Raw genomic sequence first — 18670 nt, forward strand, 5'->3', positions numbered from 1 at the left:
AAGAACTGAACAAACATAGGGAATTCTATTAAACTTTCATTTCTTAAGAGGTATAAAACTATTTTATTCTCTTTCGCTTATGGAATCGAATTTAGAAATAAAATAAAATTTAGAAATAATCTTCACTACACCTAGGGATTTTCCAGGTAGATCAAAGTACTTTTTAAACACAAGTGGAATTTAATTAATATAATATGAATTGTTGTGAAGATAACAAGTTGCTGCCTTAACACCTCATTGTATTTTTTACGTGTCTACTCCACAAGTATGGAAACGCCGCACAAAGAACACGCTGATCTTTTTTCACACGTGAGTGCAATTGGTTGATGGCGGGGTGTCTATTCGACTTCTATTTTCTTTAGTGTCATTAAGAGGTGACTTGTTGCGAACGTGGCACTTGAACACCTGCTTATAAGCCTTCCTGAAATTTTCAGAGAGAAACGCGTAAATGATGGGATTCACGGAGGAATTACCGTACGCCAGGCAGTGGGCAGTGATCCGGAAGAAGAAGGAGGTGGGCGTCAGTGGGAAGACCCCAAACTCAGCCCAGAGGTGGATGACGTGGTGAGGCAGCCAGGAGACCCCGAAAACCACGACCACCACCAGCACCGTCTGCGCAGTCTAGGAGAAGGAAAAGAAAGGCGATGCATCGATTACAGCAGGAAAGGAACCCAGCCTCTTACAGCACGCCCTGAGAGAATTTTCTGTGTATTCTCACAGGTACGTACTAAAGGTACGTACTAAATCTGCCTTAGGTGTTAACCTTCACTTCGCGCAGCAGTTTTGTTCAAAACTTCCCCGGGACCGGCCTTGACCCTCCATAGGGAATAATTCTAGCAGGTATGTGAAACGCATATGGATAACAGGAAGCGTGCTTTGAGTCATGGCAACAGGAGCACATAGATTGAACACGGTAACTTTACAACCCGATGCACAGCACACAGTGGGACTGAGCCCAGGGAGGCAGCTCAGCTGAGCTCGTGAACGTTGCTTCCGAGAGTTGCCTCCACAGACAAGAAGAGATGTTTATTTCTCCTTGTTGAACTTGGACAAACTTAGAGACCCCCAACACATGCAGTGGGTCCAGAGAGCCATTTCAGGGCCTGTCTCCCTGTTTGCTTGTGTCTCCACCCTTCCCTGCCACTCCTGAATCTGAAACACCTAGAAATCAGAGGCAGGGTCCACACGCGTCCTTTGAGGTTTCTGCTGAGCAGGTGATGGGAGAAGATCTTCCCTGGGCAAGAACCTCAGCACGAGAGGAGCCTTCCCTCCCGCGCACCACGCGTGTGCCCCCGTCTCCCCGCTGCATCTGTTCTGAGTGCCCGCCACGGGCTGCAAACCTAAAGGGCTGGGGTTAAGTCTTGGGACACTTTTCCTGTGCTCCATCACCACCAAATCAGGACACGTTGAAAAGCCAACAGTGCAACTAACTGAAAACTCCATCTCTAGGGATTCGAACAAAAGACAGTGGGCTATTAACAATGTTTAAAGTATAAAATAGAAAGCCATCAGCTGGTTTCTTCCTTAAAAGCGTGTAAGCTGGGCTCAACCGCCTGACGGCAGAACCAGGGCTGGGTGGGGGGCACCGAGAGGCAACCTCGGCTGACTGCTGGCTTTGCGTTCTTCACTCGCTGCCACCAATCCGGGCAGACCGCATGATGATCCGCGGTGTAGATGAGGACGCTGAGACCTAGCCTGGCTAGGACAGGGCCTGCTGCCCCCCCGGCGGGATGCAGAGTTACAGCTGGAGGCCGGTCTCTGTGATCCCAAACCGCGCTCTGAACAGCGGGCGCTCGGGGAGAGAACATCCCACAAGGTCTACCTGGTAACGGCAGCCGCATCCCTGTCTCTGAGCACCCAGGGCTCTCTGGACCGCAGAGCCTTAGGGCAGCTCTGTGGGCTCAGTCCTGTAACTGAATCACAGGGGGGACGTTTGCTGGCTCGCTCTCCTGCTCCAGCGCCCATCCCCCTCCATTCTCTTCTAGGGCGTTTGCTCCTCGTAGGTGAAAGGAATATTAAGGACATGAGAGAGAGATGCTTTCCGTCTCTCCCCTGAGGTTGGGAATCCAGTAGCCTCTCTTCCTCCTCAGATCAAGCCCAGGCTGCGATGCTCTAAAAGACTGTGTTGAACATGCAGAGTGGAAACGTGACCATCAGAACACCTCCCAGAGCAGGAGAGCATGGGTGCCCATCATCCCCTCCCAGTCACGACCCTAAATCCACTGTAAGCACTGCCTGGTGGTCCCCTGTCCACCTTCCCCTCTGGAGAGACTGGGATCTCGACTGGGATCCACGAGTGTGTGGGGGGGAGGTTGAGGGGAAGGAGAGAGAAAGGAGGAAGGAGGCTTCTTTCTCCTATAACCTCACAGGGTGGAGCAAAGTGATTCCACAACTAGGGAACCACTGTGGACCCACACATTCTTCCCCGGGAGAAGCGCAGACCCCGGCCCTGCAGGAATGTTCCCACCTGACAAGATGACGTTCCTATTACTCCCCATGAATTAGAATCCTGCTGTTAAGGACAACAACACCCCGAAGGTAAGGATTAAGGCTCCTCCAGGAGGGGCACGGGGTAGCAGACTGACTCGGAGAGGAAGTCTGTCCAAGACACGGGCTGGAAGCCAGGAAGCCCAGGCAGAAATGGGAGAGGAGACACTCAGACCTCAGGTCGAGGTCAAGGCGAACACGGTGGTCAGCGGGGCTGGAGATGAGAGCTAAGCTCACCATCTGAAGGTGCGCGGATCGTGCAAAAGCCAAGGACCGACATCAGCCATAAACGGGTTAACGACCTTTGAAAAATGATGTCACCTCCCTGGGCTTCACTTTCCTGGCCTGTGAAGAGGGTGACCCAACCTGACGATTCCCTGACTGGGCCTGGTCCATTTCAACGCTTCAAACAACTCAGGTACAAACGTGATGACAGGTTTTTACAGGGTGGCAGGTATACAGATTGAAGCCACCGACCCCATGGCGCACAAAGCAAACAGCAATCTGCTCACATATATTAAGGGATTGTCTGCTGTCAACCTGTTTACCCATTGGTGTGCGGGATACATTCCCAGACGATTTAATAAAAACCATCTAGACGTAATTCCACCTGCAAATAGAACGGAACACGTCATCTGCTCTTTCTAAGACAATAAGATGATCTCTGTGCTTCACAAAACACTCTCTGGATATCCTGTTTCATTGTTCCTTTTAGGAAGTTCTTACTGAGTACCAAGCTTAGGGCAGAAATATACCCCGGCAGCTTACTGATAAGAGCCATAGTGTATCTCTGCCTCATTGTAGGGCAATGGGCAGTATGGTATGTTTTCTTTGGGGTGTTTGTTACTGTCTGTTTACCCAAGTCCATTCAAAATCTACCTTTTATTTTTAGCAGTTCCACTGGTCTTTTCAGAACCATGAACGAGGTTCTTTTTCTCGGTCTACCTGTAGCTTTGAAATGTGACCAGATTACAATTACAATATAAATCACGGAAGAATACTCAATTGGTACTTATATAAACTGTATCATTTATCGAAGCCTGTTCCCAAAAGAGTTTAATAGAATGTTTGTGCTCCCCGCTTAGTGTCAGCAAGGGTTCACTACTTATTTCCTGCCTGTTTCACAGGCATTCAGCCCGTCAGAGCTGGTACAGCAGTGGGCGCCCTGCACACGGGCCCTGGCGCTCAGCCCCGCAGCCCGGGAGGCGTCCACACGGCCATGGCGTCACGTTAGGCGAGCACATCCCTGCGTGTAGGCAGAGGCGGTACATGGCTTCTTCCTCTGTCTCCTTTGCAGTAGAGGCTTGCTGCAGATGCCTCTGGGTCCAGGGAACTGGGAAGACATGGGAGGGAATACAGGAAAGAAGTCCACACTGCAGAACAGGGCCTGCAGCCACCACTGCTTCCAACACCCGACTCAGAAAGCAGGCGCCTGGAATACGCCAGCTCCAGGTCAAGACCTGGTCAACATAAGGCGTTGTACTAACAACCACAAACCGGGTTTCCAGCAGATCAGCGCGCCATCATCACGCAGGGCAGAGCTTTGCAAAAATTCTGGTATCTAGGCCTCATGCCCGATGGCTCTGCTTCCATAGGTCACGGGGATTAGGTAGCTGCCCAGGAACCTGCCTTTCTAAACATCTCAATCGGGTGTTTGAAGAACCGGTGAAGAATTCCACAAAGGCCACAACAAAAGCAAATCATCTCATCCACCCCAAGTGAAAGGCTAAAGTATTTCCTCAATGTTGACAGCGCCTAGGCTGACCCACACCGTCTCCTCGGTAGGATTCGCAAAAGCTGCTTCCTCTCTTCTCCTTTGAAATGTCAGCAGGTAAGGAGACAAGTCCCCTCTGTGGGGAATGAGGCTATTTTCATTTCTTACAGTTATCATTGGCCTCAATCACAGATGGATGCGTATCCGATGCACCTCCTACTTTCCCCACGTGTCTGTGCAGGGTACAGAACCACCATATCATCGTCTGATAGAGAAGAAGGTATCATTTAAGGTCATGTGCTAAATCTCTGTACTAATTCCTATACTTGAGGTTGGGTGCTTTATTAGCCTGTCTTCTTTTTACTCCTCACTCTGAAAGTATCTGGAAGATACTAATTTCTCCTCCTCTGAGATGCTCCTTTTCAAGCCATCTGAGACATCCGTTATTTTTTCTTCAAAGAATTTTATTCATAATCCGTCTAATGGAACTTGGCAGAGAAGAAAAAAGTGACTAAAAGATGAGAGTGATGAAAAACATTTTGTGAATTGTATAAACGACGGCCAAAAAGCTTGCTGAACTACTTCAAGCCAGAAGGGGAGAAAAAGAGCAGCTGCTGAAAGAACCTCGTGGTTGAGAGGGTACCACAAGGGCCTCGCCATCTGCTTCCTTATCAGAAGGAGCCATCCGGTGGGGAGGTCTGTCCCACTGGGAAGTCTCGCGGAAATTGTTTAAGAATCTCGTTTTAGTATCTAATCAGCCTTGTGCCAGAAAACGTGTCTTTATGTCCAGCAGAGCCTGGCATTAATGAAGCACAGGGCTCTGTACTATGATTACTACTATTTTGGCCATGGAAATCACACTCTTCATTTGTATTTTCCTCCAAACATGCAGGATAACTGTTCGGCACGTTTGTGATGAAAGACCCAACTCTCTGCCCCGTGAGTGCTACCAGCCTTAACACTAAGGGGTCCCCAGGTGGGTGGATACAGCACAGAGGAAGGTGCCCTACTCAGCCACTGAGAGGGGAGCTGGAAATGGGCGCAGCTGAAATGAAGGAACTATCAAAATCTTATCACATCACCCCGTCATCCGCCAGCAACTGAACATGTATACACACCAGGAACACTTTTCTGCGCGAAGACCCGGGGAAGCATCACCATGAGACAATCCAGTCTCCGCCTTCAGGGTTGACAGGCAAGCTGGCTTTCCATCCTGGACCCTCTGCTCTTCCCCCTCTGTCTCCCATCTGCTTGTTCTCCTCTCTCTCTCCCATTCCCTCTTCCCACCCCACCCCTGCACCTGTGTGCTATCCCTTGCCTAGACGCAGGTGCACACACACACACACACGCACACACACACACACACACACACACACAGGCTCCAGCACCACACTCTATTTGTTCTGTGCAAACAAAGAGGCAATTAAATATATCAAAAGAGATCTGCCATCTGTTCAGTGGTTATTAAGGGTCAGAGGTTGTGAGCATCGAAGAGAAAAGCTTCCCTCCTCCAAATGCTGAGAACTTCTCCCATGGTAAGAATTACATTTACACATACGTATATAATATATACCCACACATATATATGTACACACATACACACCCCATGCACACACGTATACACATAAAACCAAATGATGTAAATGTTAAACTAATCACTGATCTTTAGATCATTTTACTGTAAAACAGAAGCTTTTCTAATCATTTCTTCCAAGATCTATTTTCATTCTTTTTTTTTTTTTTTTTGCGGTACACGGGCCTCTCACTGCTGTGGCCTCTCCCGTTGTGGAGCACAGGCTCCGGACGCGCAGGCTCAGCGGCCATGGTTCACGGGCCCAGCCGCTCCGCGGCATGTGGGATCTTCCCAGACGGGGGCACGAAGCCGTGTCCCCTGCATCGGCAGGCGGACTCTCAACCACTGCGCCACCAGGGAAGCCCTATTTTCATTCTTTTAATCACTTTTTCTCCTCTGGAACCTCCACAATTTCTCTCCAACAGCTTTCAAATATAGAGACTAAAACTAACTGTAGTATGCAAGTAAGATCCAGCCAATGCTAAAGAAAAGTTTTATTTCCTTCCTGCCAAGAGGCAGAAAATCTTTGGCATCAATCAGAAGCAGGTACCACGTTCCAAGGGCATAACCTCTGCAGAAGTTCAGCAAGCCCCCACCCTCCCCAAGGGTGTTAACCTCTTCAAATACAAGCTAAATTTTGTGCTTTTTAACCAACTCTCTGCTATTTCTTTTCACGGGCTCTGAGAACAGGTGTGTTTTTAGCCACATTATTGTTTATAAACAAGGAAAAGTCAGGAAGAGCCGTACTTTATTTATGCAGAAGTTTTTAAAGCAAATCTGATTAAACTATAATTTCTGAAAATTATGTGTCCTTGATCATAATAAATATTTAGAAGGAAAAACAAGGTATTTTAAGATGTTATGAGTAATATTTGCGGGTAAAGATTCTGGTTATAATCTCCTCCTCCCTAATCATATGGTCTAATAATCTCATCAACTTTCATTCTACTTTCTAAAAATCAGAGATGATACAGATATTATCTGAATAAGAGGTAAATTAATCCTGATTTGTAAAACAGTTTTTCCTCCAAATGTGAAGTGTGATAAACTGCAGGATGTTAGATGCTGTAATACTCTTCAGGAGAAGCTTCTGGAATTCAGAATTCACGGGATGAAAAAGATAATTAAAAATGGGCTGAAATCCCCCGAGGCCCCTCCCATCTTTAGTTCTCTCCCCTCGGGGCTAAAGTCAGCAGAAGTCTGGGAGGAAGAGAGACGAACAGTGCATCTGCTTCTGAGGCTTCAGGGAGAGGCTGTAACAACACTCTCCCGAAAGATTATTAAGACAGGGCCTCCTGGCATCACATCAGAGACGGTCAATACACAATAACATGATGGTAGTTTCATGCAAAGTATGGATCCAGCCACTCGACACTCTGTCCCAACCAACCTAGCACATACCTTCTCAAGAGGCTGAGAATCCAGAAAATGGGCCTTTCCCCCCGTCCCGAGACTTCCATCCCTCCCGAGACTTCCATCCCTCCCGAGACTTCCATCCCTCCCGAGACGTCCATCCACGTTTTCGTGCAGCACGGTCACCCAGCCACCCTCAACAGCTCACTTCCCATTTCTACCCTCTGCCTAGTGGTAAGAGGCTCATCTCAAATCTCTGTACCCAGGAACCAAAACGTCACAGGCACTGGGTGGCTGCAAGGAGAGCTAAGAGTATACGTAAACTGAGCTCTAGAAACGCGCACAGGCTGTAAGTCCACGAATATTTTTACCTTTTTCTTCGATACCTCTGACTTCTTTGACACGTTCTTCAACTTTTTATGCAAATGATGAAGGACCTGAAAAACACAGACTAATAAAATCGGTTTGTCTCAGACCCCACACATCACTGTCCATTTTGCAACGACACTTCTTGAGGTTCTGAAATGGGACCACCGTCATTTGCAACGTCATTCAAACTGAAATTCACATGAGGTGGTGGAGTAATGATGACTAAGAACTGCCAAGGACACCTGTTCCTCTAACCCTGAGGGGTGCCCAGGTGCCATCTGCGGCCGGAGCACCTGCTGGCAGAGAGCTCTGGTGCAGAGAGCTCTGCGGTTTTGTCCAGAAAGGGCCACACCGCTACCCATATATGCATCCTTGTTGGTCTCCCTTCCACCTTGGCTTCCCCCAAGATTCTACATTTTAACAATCCCCAGGTCCCTGTCGTATGTTAAATCCTAGACACACGGACAAACTACAGACTGCCCTCCAGCATCACTGATGACTGGAAGACCGTTCAGCAAGGTTCTACAATTAATGTCCCATCGGGAAGGCTTCCAGGGGGACACTGGTTTCCTTCCTTAGAGAAGCTAGCTTTGTCTTCTCTCGCCAATGTAATACTCAGGAGAAATGATGTGAGTCACTTTGGTTCTATGTAAGAATTTACAACATAAGCCATACAACAGGGCCGAGACGGCTGTACATATGCCACACTGGTGTTGAGTTCTTTCTTATGTCCCATCTGAGTGAAAAATCTAAGGAAAATTAGCTCTGGGTGACTAAGGGCTTTAGACTGTCCACCGGTTACTCGATGAGTCTCTCCAAAAACTGCAAGCAGTGTTCCAGCCACCTCTCTGTCCCCCTGAAGCACCGCAGCACGGAAGTAATTTAATGGAACTGGACTTACTGTGAAAGCCTGCTCCGTTTGGCGGGATGCAACCCTTCTGGACGGCCCTTCCCTGATTGGGAAGCCAGGGGACTTATTCACACCCTCACGATTCCTATGCAGGTCAAGCAGCCATCACAGGGGGCGTGAACTTCCGACTCCAAATTCCCAGCTCTACTGAGATACTTCTCACTTCCTACAGAGGCTTAGCATCCTCTGCAAGACAAGCCTTTCACTCGCTACAGGGACATTTGGGATGACTCTCTGCACATTGACAATGGGTTAGTTCACTGTCCTGCCAACAGAGACTGGGGTATAAGAAATCAAATCTAAGGCAAAGATAGAAGAGAGGCTTTGGCAGGAACAAATGAGGAGAACTTTCAAGGGGAAGGAAAGGGCTGGACAGGACCCTGCCTGGCGAGGACCGGCCTGGCGATGTTCTTTGGGGACAGCCTTCCCAGAAGACCGAAAGCAAGGGACAAGAGGAGACGCAGCAAAACAAAATCAGAGACGGCCATCTGGAGAGGACTCCATATGGAAAAGTCAAATGTTACCTGCTTCATAACACTACCCCGGGGGTTACTCATTCCTTCCACAAACTCAGGGGGATCACGTCTGGGTAACTGCAAAACGCCTAAGGAATGTTGCTGAGTGGTCAGTGGAGAAAACACCCAAGCATGTTTGGAATAAATATGCAAATATTACCTTGAATTCCAAAGAAAGTTCCAGTTATGCTTAAAAGCAAACTATTTCCATGTAAAAACTATCCCAATGATCATATATTTTTTGAATTTCTGAAAAATTTTAAATTTTGCCCTATGTGTGACTTGTATAAATTCTCAAATGACAGAAATGTAACCTAATTTATTCCTAGACATTTACCTTGCTGTTTCCATTAAGGAGACCTGAATTATGTTCCCCAAAGACTTTCGGGAAATGATGGAAGAATGTGCTTCAAGTCTAATCCATGTCATGATGATCGAAGAGGCAAATATTGTAAGAATCACTCTAGTCCCAAGGTCCATGCCCTACAGGCCCTCAGCAATCGCCCCTCTCTTGGGGGACTGGGAATCCCTGCACCGAAATCCTCCCTGAACCCTTTACCAGCTTCATAATCTGGGTCAGCTGCTTCACTCCTCCAGAACCCTCTTTCCTTATCAATAAAATATGCACAATAGCTCCAAACCACTGGGTGGCCTGCAGATTAAGTGAGATAGCGCACACTGGAGACCACTGGGCTGTGCAAACCAAGCTTTGATTTGCGTTTGCAGAAGATGAAATGAATAAAACAGCCATTTACTGAAGAGCTAAGCTGCAGTGACCTCCCAATTTCCCCAATTACCACATCTCTTTATATATAACCCTTTGATGCAGGACATTCTTTCAGATCACATCCAGAAATATTACCATTCAAAACAGACATAACTCCACACAGATGATGTGGGGGGAGGGGACAAACAAAACCAGGTGGCTTTTAGTCAAGATTTCTGCTGGAGGGGAAAAAAAACCAAAAAGCTCTATGAATTGAATGTAAGAAATGACTGCCGTTCTACCTCATCTGATTATTCAGTCCTAGAGTCCCCGCCTTACGAGAAACAGAATGAGATACGGAGAGGGAGATGAAGAGAAAACGGTGGAAATTTCAGAATGTGGTGACAGCAGTATTTTTCTCATGGTGATGGGTCTGGGGAGGGTGTGACGGGGAGAGCGTGTCGGGGAGAGCGGAGCTCACCCCGTGAATCACGTCTCATAACTATCCAGCATATACTTTTACTCCAGTATAAACAAGACTTTCAGATCAGTATAAAATCTTCAGACTCATGTGTTATTAATGAAAGAGAATGGGATTGTGCTGAGCTACGAGGGGGAGGCTTGCACCAGGAAGTTTAACAGCCATTTTCCCAATAAGGAGGTGCAGGGGTAGGGGACCAGAGGTGTGTCAACAGTGTGTCTCTCAGCGATAGGGCTTTAGACCTGCTCCCTGAGTCACTTCATATTCCTTACCCCTTCCTAAAAGGACTGAAACGGGGAAGCAGCAGCTGGAAGCCCATCCATCCCAAGTTCTCTGGAGACTCCCTCAAGACTCCGTGAAGAAATACTGTCTAACCACTTGGATTTGTAACGCCCAACTTGTGTATAAGACGACAGTCAAAGCTCTGTCGCCAGAAGCAGCGGCTTCACAGAGCCGGTCCCCGCCGGCCCCCCCGACCCTGGGCACCCCGCGGGCAGGGAAATCTCCCCATCAGGCCCTGCTGAGGGCTGTGGAGGGGCGCGGACCCTCCACCTGGCAAAGGCGTGCGCTCAGGAGGATGGAGCGCTCGCCGTGACCCTGCGGCCACGTGGGGTAGCCCTCGCGCGGGCTGAAGGGGCGGCGCGGCTTTCCCCTACTGAGAAGTGGGCGTTGACGCCGCCTTCCGCCGGGACAACCTCAGGGCCCCGGGCCGGGGCGAGAGGACGGGCGCCCGGGAAGTGACCTGCTGCAAACTTTCCCTGGCGTTGCCCAAACTCCGAGTAACTTCCGCGCAACGTCAGACCCGCGAGCCCAAGCCGAGGCCGAGGGAGCAGGAAAGGGTCACCGCGCGGTCCCCGCAGAAAATTCTGGGGAATGAGGGCAAAGGGGCGGGGCCGCTGCGGGTCCCGGGAAGGGGTGCAGGGACGCAGGAGCCGCCTCGGGGCCCACCTTGGCGTAGCAGAAGCAGATGAACAGGAGTGGCAGCAGGTAGCCAAAGACGAAGGTGCACACCACGTAGGCCTTCTTGTGGCGCTGGCTGGACCACTGCTCCCAGCAGAAGGTCTGGTTGCCGACGCCCCGGTGGAAGAGGCGCTGGTGGTAGGCCACCGGCGAGGCCATGGCGATGGACAGCGCCCAGATGACGCCCACGCCCAGCAGCGCGTTGCGGGACACCCGCAGGGCGGAGGAGCGCCGCGAGTGCACGATGGCCACGTAGCGGTCCACCGACATCGCCGCCAGGGTGAAGACGCTGACCAGCATGGACACGGTGAAGAAGTAGTGGACGAACTTGCAGGTGAAGGCGCCCAGCACCCAGGTGGGCAGGGCGTACACCGTGGCCTGGAAGGGGATGCAGAAGAGCAGGTAGGCCAGGTCGGCGATGCTCAGGTTGAGGATGAACAGGTTTGTGGTGCTGCGCGGCTTCCCCGGCTTGCTGCGCGCCAGCACCGTGATCACCAGGCTGTTGCCCAGCACGCCGAGCGCGAAGATCAGGCCGAACACCACCAGCGTGACGAAGTTCTCCACGCCGATGCCGAAAAGAGTCCTGGGGTCCGGGGCGGGGGGCTCGGGCCCGCTCGCGTTCCCCTCACTGAGGTTCCCGGCCGCCAGCTCCATGGCGCGCGGGGGGCGCCCGGGTCGCGCCGCGAAGGGTGCTGGCCGGGGAAGGAAGGCGCCGCGGGGAGCCGGGGTACCCAGCCCCTGGCACGCAGAGCGCGAGTTTCTGAGCCTGAGCCTCCCTGATGGGCACGCGCCCGGGCGCCCGTGCCTAGTGGCACCGTCTTTTTGGACGGGGCTGCCCGAGAGAGGACACGGACCGGAGCCGGAGCTGGACCTTCCCAGACCGGGCCGGTTGTCCGGAGAAAGCAGGGCTCCCCTTGCCCAGGCACCACCCCCGCTGATCCGCCCGCACCCGGGAGGAGGGACCTTCCGGTGCAGCCCTGAGGGTGGACAGAGCCCTCTCCGCGCCTTACCGACTCCGAGCCCCTGCGGGTCGTCTCCCACGTCCCGGGAGTGGCTGCGGGCTGCACCTGTTGCTCTGAGCCTCTCCTTTCCCGCGGCGCTCTGGGGACACAGCCGGGCGCGCGGCCACGTACCGCCCGGTTCGTGGAGAAGGCTGCCCTCGCCTCCCAACCGCCCGGCGCCTCTCTCCCCTCGCGGTTTCTGGTCAAACGGGAGAGTGCTCTGTGCCTTTGTGGGCATTGGCAGGGGGCCACTCCGTCGCCACTGAGACGTAGGCAGGACTCAGCCCCGCGGAAATCCGCGCCCGGAGAGACTGGACGAATCCCAATGGGGTGGGTCGCCGCCCACCTCCTCGCCACGATCGGCCACGCGCGCTCTCCTCCGCGCGGTGCGGACCTGCCTGCGTCCAGCGAAGGCGACAAACGCCGCGTGCAGCCCCTGCCCCGGCAAGGGAAGCAAAGCGCGCTCCGTGCGCGCTGGGCGGGGAGGCGGCGGCGCGCAGACCTCGGTATCTGTCAGCGCCGTTCATCCTAGCCCTCCGGGGGTGGGGGTGGGGGGCGGTCGGGGAGAGCCCTCCCTACCCCAGGAATAAAGCCCAAGAAGTCGGTGATTGGCCCTGAGGCAACCTGGAGTTTTGTAAAGTCCCTAATCCCAACCGCCCCTCCCTGCCCGCTGCTAGGGAGCAAATAAGCAGGAAAGAAAAACGAGTGGCCTGTTTTGAGTTTTCTTGATAAATGTGGATAAGATGAAAGGGGAAGGTGTCGTGCTTACATCGTCCAACTTTAGATCAGTTTTGCCTTATGTTACTCATCTGAGTGACATAAACAGAAGACGTGAAATATTCGTGAAGTGAAAAGAACACGTTTAATACCACTGTTGTAAAATGTGGATCCGCCGCCCCCCAAAAGGAGCTGTTTAAGTGTACTGTAGTAGTGTTAGTAAACATTATCCTTGTTTATAATCTTGCTGGTTCACAACTAGAGAGATGAAACTGATTCCTTTATTTGCAGTGTTTATATGATTTGTCCGTAAGAATCCTGGTACCTTTCAGCATTCTCCAGATGATTCCTGAGTGTCCATTATGCGCCAGACACAGTGCTTGAGGGCGCTGGGAATACAAAGATGAACGGGATGCAGCGTTCCCTCGGGCAGGTGCTGACTTTGCCTGGGGAAGTCTGGGAAGTAAGTAGTATCTAATTTCTCTTTGACTCTAACTTGCTAGTTCTATTCTGCTTCATTTCCAGAAAGATTTTGATGCAGTTCACTGAACACCTACTATGTACCAAGCACTTTACGTGCATTCATTGTTTCAGTTAATACTCACAATTCCCTTGTTATATCCACACACATTTCCCGAGGATGAGATTGAGTTTAAGTAACTGGCTAACCCAAGAACGCCCTTGCCTTCCCTAAGAGGATGCTTGGAAAGCTCATTCAATTGTCCTGCCCATCGGTGTCGCTTTTCTTCCCAAGGGGCTCTCTGATCTACACTTTCAGGGTACCCTGTGTTGGACAGCCTGTTGCATCAAAAGTTGTTTGTAATTAGATTTGGGGAAGAGTTTTCTTATTATTATGAACTATTTTCAACATGGAACAGATATGATAAAACTTTATGAAATACTCATGTACCCACCATGCAGCTTAGAATAATAAAAGAAATTATCAGTAGAGTTGAAACCACTTTAATATATTTCCCCAATCACAACCTCCACCACTGCCCCCTCCATCTCCAGGTAACCTAAATGCATCCTCTATCAGTCATTTATTTATACATTTATGGCATATGCATATGTTCTTAAATAATATACTGTGGGGCTTTTGCCGTATTTGAATATTATATGGTCAGGATTATATTTCCCTTAAGATGTACTTTGTCTCTTATTACTGTAGATATACCAACATTCTTTGCATTTCACTGGCCGGTTCTATCTTTTGCAATCTTCCTATGTCCTGTGATTTCCTGATATCTCTTGGATACAGCACATAGCTGCATTACTTTAAAATCCAACTTGACAATCTCTAATTTTTTAACTGATGAGTTTAGTCTGTTTACATGTATTGTTATAATAAATTATAAGTCTAATCTGTTTGGACTTATTTTTAACATTTTATTTTATACCTCCTATTTGTTTTTTATTTCCAGGCTTCTTTCCCCCCTCTTTTTTGACATCCTGAGGGTCGCATCTGAAGGTGGCTTTTTCCCTCTTTTTGGAAGGAGAAGGAATGTGGTCTGTTTTTATCCTTTTACTAGTTACCCTTGAGTGTCGGCTATGTGCCTGAAATTATTTTGGGTTCTGAAAATAGAGCAACGAACAAAACCAAGTCCCTTATTTCATGGATCTTATCTTTTATTATGGAAAGAAGATATTAAAAATAAATAAAGCTATAATATGCCATATAAATACCATGAAGGAGGAGAAGGCGGGATAGGATACAGTGACTGGAGAGTGTAATTATACGGCAGTCAGGGAAAGCGGGAACCTGAAGGAGGTAAAGGGGAAAGCCTTTTGTCTTAGTCTGTTTGGGAGGCTATAACAAAATACTATAGACCAGCTGGCTTATAAGCAACAGAAACTTATTTTTCACAGTTCTGGAAGCTAGAAGCCCAAGATCCAGGCACCCGTAGAGTCGGTGTCTGCTTCCTGGTTCATAGGTGGCCGCCTTCTTGCTGTGACCCCACATGGAGAAGGTTCAGAGAAGTTCTGCAGGGTCTCTTTTATGAAGGCATTCGTCTCCTTCCTGAGGCTCCACCCTCCTAACCTAACCACCTCCCCAAGTCCTCACCTCCTAATGCCAGCGTGCTGGGACCTAGGATTTCAACATATGAACGTATGTCATTCCGATCACAGCACCTTTTGCATACTGAGTGTAGCGCATCCTAGTGAGACGGAAAGCAACCGGGGAGGGACATGCTTGGCATGTTTGCTTCTTAGGCCTTTGGGGGAGATCATTTTCCTTCTTCTTAAAGAATTTATTTCAAATTTTCCTTCAGTAGGTGCCAACAATAAAAATTGCTCATTTATTCCCAAAACTGTGGTTAGTTCAACCATCAGCCGGTGGCCGACCAGATGGACAGCTCTTGGCTCTCAGTGACTTGAAGACATTATTCAACTTTCCAGAGCTTTTGTTTTTGCTCTTGAGAAGTCAGGCCATGCTCTCGTCACCCCTTTGTAGATAATTTGACTGTTCTCTCAATTTTTAGTATCTTTATCTTGGGTGTTTTATAATCTTGCTTCGTTGCATTTGATCGTTTCCCTTTTCCATCCTTCTTGAGGTTTGTTGAGCTCCTGAGGCTGAGGATTAATATTTTCCATCAATATTGGAAAATTCTCAGCCATTATCTCCTTAAATATACATATATATATCTTGGCTGCATCGGGTCTTCATTGCCGCACACGGCTTTCTCTAGTTGCGGCGAGCGGGGGCCACTCTTGGTTGCAGTGCGCGGGCTTCTCATTGCGGTGGCTTCTCTTGTTGCAGAGCATGGGCTCTAGGCGCGCGGGCTTCAGTAGTTGTGGCACTCAGGCTCAGCAGTTGTGGCGCACGGGCTTAGCTGCTCCATGGCATATGGGATTTTCCTGGACCAGGGATCGAACCCATGTCCCCTGCACTGGCAGGTGGATTCTTAACCACTGCGCCACCAGGGAAGCCCTCTCTTTAAATACGGACTTTCCCCATTGCTGGCATGCTCGTCCTGGAATTCTGAGAGACACGAGTGAGGCCTTTTCACTCTCTGCCTCAGTGTCTCTTTTTCTTTTTTAATTTTATTGAAGCAGAGCTGATTTACAATGTTGTGTTAATTTCTGCTGTACAGCAAAGTGATTCCGTTATATACATATATATTCTTTTCCATTATGGTTCATCACAGGACGTTGAATATGGTTCCCTGTGAGCTACAGTATCTGCCTCGGTGTCTCTTAATCACTTTTTCATCATTTTAATTCCTTACTCTGGGCCAATTTGTCGATTTTCCTTCAATTCTACAGCCCCCATTTCACTGTTCTCTCTTGATCTGTGATAGATTTTTTCTTTTCAAATTCACCAGGACTCGTTTTATTAATTTTTTTCTTTCTCATTGCGCATGTTTCTAATGACCTCTCTGATTCCTTCAGGTGTCTTAAATGTGCTGGTTTTAGGTCCTGGAAACTCCGAACCCCTTGCGGCCCACTGCTGCTGTTTCCTGGGGCTTCTTCTCAGTTGCTTGTGTAGCATCATCCCTTCGATTTCTACTTGGCCAGAATGCGTCTGTGGGAATTTTACAAGACGTGAACTAAGAGGACATTCTTACAAAAGTATTTGCCTTTGCTTCTGCCATTTGCCCCCATGGCTCCCTCAACTCAGGGACTTTTTAAGTTAAGTTCTCAGCTTGATAAGCCTCAGAACACACATATGGGAGGCGGGTGATGTGGGCATAAGTTCTCAGAGGAGCCCTTTCCTCCCTCCTGGTCCTGAGGCTGGCCCAGTGCTTTCTAGACCTTTCTTCTGGCAGATGGTTTTGCTCCTCCTCTCCCTGTTGAAAGATCACACCACCTGCCTTTACCTTGTGACTGTCTATGCTGCTCTCAGCTACAGAATTGAGTCCCAGGGGCTTCCCTGGTGGCGCAGTGGCTGAGAGTCTGCCTGCCGATGTAGGGGACGCGGGTTCGTGCCCCGGTCCGGGAAGATCCCACATGCCGCGGAGCGGCTGGGCCCGTGAGCCATGGCCGCTGAGCCTGCACGTCCGGAGCCTGTGCTCCGCAACGGGAGAGGCCACAACAGTGAGAGGCCCGCGTACCGCAAAAAAAAAAAGAAATGAGTCCCACCCAGTTCCCTCAGGCTTTGGTCCATGAAACACGTGTGTGTGGCTGGAAGGTTTCCAGAGCTAAAGCTTTCAGCGATGCCAGGGACCCCATTACTTTCACCCAGGACGGCACAGCCCAGACGGGAGGATTTTTTAAAGTAAACTTTAATGCTGTATCATAAATATATTGCGGGGGGGAGAGAAATTTAGAAAAATACCTTTAAAGAAAGATGTGAAAAGTTTCCTGGGAACATGAAGAAACAAATCTTAAAAAACAGGTCCACATCCAAGTACTTCCTGTTACATGTCCGCCTAGTACAGGGCACCTTAGGACTCAACGTTTACTTCCATGGGCTTTCACTGTGTTGGTCCTATGTCATGAGGGACCACTCTGAAGCATACGGGGGATGGGATTTGTGAGCAACTGACAGAATTATTACCCTGAGTTTTTAAGAGGACATGAAGGTGGGTGTGCAAACTCGGGTCTCCATTCTGCTTAACACGGGAATTATCCTCCTGAGATGGGGCTCCATCCGGCCAGTCCTGCGTCCACACCTCATTGGTCTCCCACCAGGCGCTGTGGCCACAGGGGGCCCTTCCACAGTGGAGCCGATGACTCTGCGGCCCCTTCTCAGCTCTCTCTGCCCTCCCGGGAGCTCGCAGCTCCAGTCACGTTAACGCTTTCCCCCTGCACGCAGTGCTTTTCCATGACGCTTCGCCTTGTTTCATGCCGCTCCGTCCATCTGAATGCCAGCTCTCCTTTCGTCACACCTGGAAAACGTTTACTTCTCGTGCCCGGCCACCCTGTGGCCTTCTTCCTGGGGTGTCTTTGACTCTCCCATTGGGGCGACTCACTTCTCCTGCTGTCTCTTCTCAAAGCACCTGTGAGTCATGATTCTGTGTGTCGAGAGCACGCATTTCCCACTCTTAAACCCACAGACTCTCTTCTGGCTAAATATTCAGATCGCTTCCTCCGTGGAATATTCAGATTCTCTCCTCCGTGGATTTGCTCTCAGCTTCTGAAGGGAAGCCCTGTCTCAGCGCCGTGTCTGCTGAAAGGTGGCCGCAGCCCCCCTGCAGCCACGACCTCCTTCTCCACCTTCGTGTGCCCTGGGCGCCCTTTCTGCTCACACCGGGGCTCCCCAGGACAGCTGTCTGCTCCCCTCCACCCCCCGAGACCCAAGAGAGGCCGGATGCGGTCCCACCTGCTGTCTGGTGGCCGCAGCCCCTCTGGGCTGCAGAGTTAGCGCAACCCTCCTCTCAGATTCTGAGACGACAGTGGCTCGGACACCAGGCCCACTGCTCCCAGGCACCAGGCCCCGCCACCTGGGCCCTCGGCTGGACCAGCTCCACTCCACATATGATTTTCTTGATCTTTACACTGTTACTGATTATTTGGGCTGCGCCTGTCCTGGCAGCTGTAGTGGGTGACAGTACCCTCTAGAGTATAATGCACTGAGGTCCCATCGTGTAGAAACCCGCTGACGTGAATACAGGCTTTATCTGCCAGCATCCCTGGCAGGTGCTAGGAACATTGCCTTCACACTCTATAGTAATCCTGATTGATACCTCGACATCCTCACCTGACTCCAGAACTGAGCACCCGTCCACGCTTGGCCCCGTCAGAAGACTCCAGAGGCTGTGCTTCCCCTGGGGTTCTAAGCTGTGATATGTACATAGGGTGAGAGCTGCCTTTCTTGCCGTGGGAAGTGAACCCCTTGAGACCACAGATAACATGAAGGAAAGCAAAGCCCAGGGATGGAGAGAGAGGAGCCCAGACCACAGCTCTACAGTTGCTGGATCCAGCCATGCCTGAAGACTTC

General features: G+C 50.1%; 1 protein-coding gene across 1 annotated transcript; it reads right to left on the reverse strand.

Moving 5' to 3' along the window:
* Positions 1-300: 300 nt before the first annotated feature.
* On the reverse strand, positions 301-11722 carry GALR1 (galanin receptor 1). The gene is made up of 3 exons (XM_029232235.1): positions 11057-11722; positions 7499-7564; positions 301-621 (listed from the first exon to the last, which is right to left on the reverse strand). Exons 1-3 carry the CDS (start codon positions 11720-11722, stop codon positions 304-306), a joined length of 1050 nt encoding a protein of 349 aa, XP_029088068.1. The 3' UTR covers positions 301-303.
* Between the last annotated feature and the right edge of the window lie 6948 nt (positions 11723-18670).

This window comes from Monodon monoceros, unplaced genomic scaffold (genome assembly GCF_005190385.1).
Source record: "Monodon monoceros isolate NGI ecotype Baffin Bay Population unplaced genomic scaffold, NGI_Narwhal_1 Super_Scaffold_1, whole genome shotgun sequence".
Lineage (NCBI taxonomy): Eukaryota > Metazoa > Chordata > Mammalia > Artiodactyla > Monodontidae > Monodon > Monodon monoceros.

Excerpts from the sequence above, each read along its gene's own strand:
- GALR1 (XM_029232235.1), bottom strand. The coding sequence starts at position 11,722 with ATGGAGCTGGCGGCCGGGAACCTCAGTGAGGGGAACGCGAGCGGGCCC. Across the intron at positions 7,565-11,056 it reads TCTGCTTCTGCTACGCCAAG|GTCCTTCATCATTTGCATAA; the intron begins GTGGGCCCCGAG and ends TGTGTTTTTCAG. Across the intron at positions 622-7,498 it reads CAGAGGTATCGAAGAAAAAG|ACTGCGCAGACGGTGCTGGT; the intron begins GTAAAAATATTC and ends TCCTTCTCCTAG.